Source organism: Cavia porcellus, unplaced genomic scaffold (assembly GCF_034190915.1).
Source record: "Cavia porcellus strain 051 isolate PalLab524CR breed Dunkin Hartley unplaced genomic scaffold, mCavPor4.1 scaffold_2, whole genome shotgun sequence".
NCBI lineage: Eukaryota > Metazoa > Chordata > Mammalia > Rodentia > Caviidae > Cavia > Cavia porcellus.
The window spans coordinates 54,118,899-54,122,951 of NW_026947485.1; the positions used below are offsets into that span (position 1 = coordinate 54,118,899).

Consider the following 4,053-nt stretch of genomic DNA (forward strand, 5'->3'; position numbering starts at 1 on the left):
AATGCGACAAAATTGGAGAGTTATGAGGAAAATAGTAAATTGTTGGATTTTTGTAAAACAACTAGTTAGGGTGGTAAGAACAGAAAACCAGAGGTACAACATGACCTGACTTGAATACAAAGACTGTAATGCAGCACATACAGCACTATCTTTGTCAAATTGTATGGCTGGGGTCAGTATTGATTAGGATAACATAAGCAACTTTATTTTAGTACTGTTTGGCTCAAAACATCCATGCACCAACTTCTGAGAAGAAATACTAACATTATTGTGCAGTTATCCTCTGACTTCCAATTTCCTAGATACATTGGTTTTTTTATTTGCCACCTTTTTAAAAATTCTCTCATAAAATCTTGTTGCCACATTGATCTAATCAAATTATTATTAGTAAGTATTATTTATTACCTGCCAACTAAGTGTGAGGCACCAGGAATATAAATCTTTGCAGTCTACAAAGACTGAGAATGTATATGAAAAAGGATCCAACAACACAAGAAAGCATGATGATTGCAGGCATTTAACTAAATGTACCTGCAGTATGTGCAAGTCTTTCAAGGAAAGCACTGCTTCACCACTAACCTGCCACATAATTTTCAAAGTGAAGTTACAACAGACAAGTCCCTAAATTTGAATAAGCTCAAAAGTTAAGGTGACTAGCAAGGTATAGTACATACTCCCCAAATATTAAGACTTCAAGAGAACCTTTCAGAATGAGTTAATGCTTAAATATGCACGTAATTCATTACAAAGTTTTACAATAATAATCTGACACTTTATAAGTATTGAAGAATATTTGGGAGTGGCAGAGGTTATCTCTTACGAAAACATAATGGAGAATCACTGAACTGCATTCGTGAAAAAAGCTCAGAATTCTATAACCTTGATCCTAAGAAATGCTCTGCTTACGAAGTTTAAACCATATTTGCCAAACAGTTTTAACTATTTCCCAAGGTTTTTTTTTTTTTTTTTTTTTTCAAAATGCTTATTTTTCCCTTTGTTTAAATGAATTAACAAACATCCTGCAGCGCATAGGAATGTGGTGACAGGAACTTCCACTCCAGAAATGCTGCAAGCCTCTGGATTAAGGACTGACAGATGATTCTACTTCTTTTCCCTCTCCGCAGGACAACATTTGCCCTCATTTCCTTACCTATAACTGACCTTTTCGATAAACAACATCATCACTCATTTCACACTAAGAGGGCGGTTCCACTAAGGAACCCCCGCGAGCTGGTTCCCGGACACCTAGTGGGGACCGGACCATCACGCCCTCCACCAGTTACAGCCCAGCCCACTGATGCATCACGGGAGTCGTAGGCAGGAGGGATTCTGGGAAATGTAGTCTGGGAACACCGCCCCCTTTGCTGTTCCTGTAATGGCTGCTTCCCAGAAGGTAACGTACGAACTCAGCTCTGAGGATACTTGGTTTGCTCCAGTGTATTTGTAAAACGGGGCAAATTTGCACCTTGCTGGGCCAAAGGAGGAATTCTTTTTCAAATCTTGAAATGAACTTATTTCTCAACTCAGTTTCTTTTATCTTTTCTGTGTAAAAGAACTGATCAACTTTAAATCTAATTCCCCTCTGCTTAGACAAACTGTTTTTTCTGCGCATTACCCATTTCCCTCCTTTGCATACAATCTCCCCGCCCCATACTGATTTTAGCTCCCTCTTTAAAACAATGTTTAAATCCTTCTTCCCACCCTACTCAAATAGGCCCTGTCACGTGTAATCTCTTAGCCTTGGCGTCCGGAAATCCAGAAAGGGAGAATTTCAAGTCAGACAGAAGTTTACATATTGTTTCTTTGGTAAGTCTTAATCCTTCTCACAGTTTCACAGATTTATGTATTGTGTGACTTTATCCAAATTTGTCTGCATTTTCCTAGATGAGAGAGACGTTAAGAAAATGTAATTTTTACTCACTAGAACATTTCAAATTTCTCAATATCTTGTGTATTTTTTCTGTTCTTAATTTTTACTTTTTAATTTGTTTGCTTTATGCATATGTTCTTGACATTGCTGTGGAAGAGTTTCAGGAGTCAAGTTGTTATGAGATTATCCTCAAATGACTGTTTTAAAGAACTTTTTACTTTCCTCAGTTTTTTTTAATGAGGTGTACAATATATGAAATGTTTTGTAAACTTAGAGATTGGATGGACTGTTATTTGTCATGTTACTGCCATTTTCCAAAAGGTAGAAGTTTTTAATGAATCCTTTTTGTTTCCATCTTTAAATTCCAGGAACTTTCAGCCCTCAACCTCCCGACATCATGACCTCAGTCTCAACACAGTTGTTCCTAGTCCTCATTTCACTGCTTCTGGTTCTGCCTGTCGTTGAAGCAGTAGAAGCTGGAGATGCAATTGCTCTCTTGTTAGGTGTGGTTCTCAGCATTACAGGCATCTGTGCTTGCTTAGGGGTGTATGCACGAAAGAGAAATGGACAGATGTGACTTAAGGGCCTGCTGAATCAAACTGCATTCTAAAAACCTTTGTACTGTTGAGACCTTACCTGACTTTGGTGTCTACAGTTACCAACATACAGTGAATATGGTGTTTCCCATGGGGAGAGGGGTGCGGAATGCATATTTGTTAAGTGGGAAAAATTGTTTTCTTTATAACAAGTAATGCACTGAAAAATGCAGCCAATAGTTTGTTACTTAAAAAGCAGGTCAAAACTGTAAGATGGCTAAAAACGTAATATGACTTTAAAATGAATAAGTAATATTTCATAATTTCAAAATTCCCAGAGCACATGAAAAAGAAATAAGTAAGTTCTTGCCCAGAATTTTTCAAATGACCAGTGTTTAGTTCTAATTACTGCCTCCTGAAAGGTTGGGGAGTCCTTTTCTCCATATTTTCAGATTTTTATTTTGTTTTACAAGTTAATATTGTACTTCTATATCAAATAGCCAAGCATTGAAACTTTTATCTCTGCCCCCCAGAGAAAGTTTAGAAAAAAATATACTCATAGCTAATATTGGAATGACAAAAATGAATAGATTTAATTTTTTTTACAAAACCTTTATATTGGCATTGAAATGGAAAAAAAATTTACTGTAATACAGAAAAAACCTTTTATATTGAATGAAATTCCCCTGGTGAGAAGTACAGTACTATATTAAATATAAACCTGTTAATGTTGTAATGTGTGGTGTTCATTTCTGTTTATTTTGAATAATTTTCATGTGTGTACAAATTTCTGTATAAGCTAAGTAGAGAAGGAAGAGTTGACTTAATCTGACATGATCACTAGCTTGAAGAGACTGTAAGTGAGAAGTGGACAGTATTGAGATAGGAAAGTGCCCCTGATAGAAAATATACAGATACAGAAGCAAAGAGTGATGGCCTGTGCTGATTTGCAAACCACACAAATAAGACATGCATACACTTTCTGTGACTCAGCTGCTTATAGAGTTCTCAAACCAGCAATGTTGCTTACTTGGGTGTTTGTTAGAAATGCAGATTTTAGGACCTACTAATATAATCGGATCAGAATCTGTTTAAGAGCCTAAGATAACTGACACTATTACAGGTTCAGTAAGACTGCTACAACTTATTAGAACTCAGAAACCATTTTAAGCACATCAGATTCTCTGATTTCCGAAACCCTTTCCTAGTTGTATAGCAGTGGGGTAAATCCTGGTATTTTATGTTTAACAAGGGTCCTTCAGTGATTCATTGAGGTCCAAGGATGAAACCAGTATAAAATAGTCTTAGTCATTCTCGTTTATGATGTCACTGGTAATAACTAAGTATCTTGCTCTCTGGGTGCCAATTAGATGCTCAATTTTCATCCAAAAACCAGCAGCAGCAAGTAAAATCCGGTTTATACTGTTTTGTCAAGAGAGCTGATCTGGTTTGCTTGGGCAATGTGGTTAACAGTACAAGTAGTGAGGGGCACTCAATAAAGAAAAGGAAACTAATGGATCGACTTTTAATCAGAGAAAGCAGTAACACATAAGTTGGCAATTACATATCTGATTTTTGCATGCTTTTTTTTGGAAAAAAAAGAATGATAGAAATCAAATCATTTCATCTCCCATACAAGCCCATTGG

At 36.4% G+C, this 4,053-nt stretch overlaps 1 protein-coding gene across 1 annotated transcript; it reads left to right on the forward strand.

The window, feature by feature from the left end:
* Nucleotides 1-1,257: 1,257 nt before the first annotated feature.
* Smim30 (small integral membrane protein 30) lies at nt 1,258-3,142 on the forward strand. The gene is made up of 3 exons (XM_023567321.2): nt 1,258-1,393; nt 1,715-1,806; nt 2,239-3,142. Exon 3 carries the CDS (start codon nt 2,268-2,270, stop codon nt 2,445-2,447), a length of 180 nt encoding a protein of 59 aa, XP_023423089.1. The 5' UTR covers nt 1,258-1,393; nt 1,715-1,806; nt 2,239-2,267; the 3' UTR covers nt 2,448-3,142.
* Nucleotides 3,143-4,053: the final 911 nt, after the last annotated feature.

Bases quoted from the DNA above. Each gene is read 5' to 3' on its own strand.
- Smim30 (XM_023567321.2), top strand. From the start codon at position 2,268: ATGACCTCAGTCTCAACACAGTTGTTCCTAGTCCTCATTTCACTGCTT.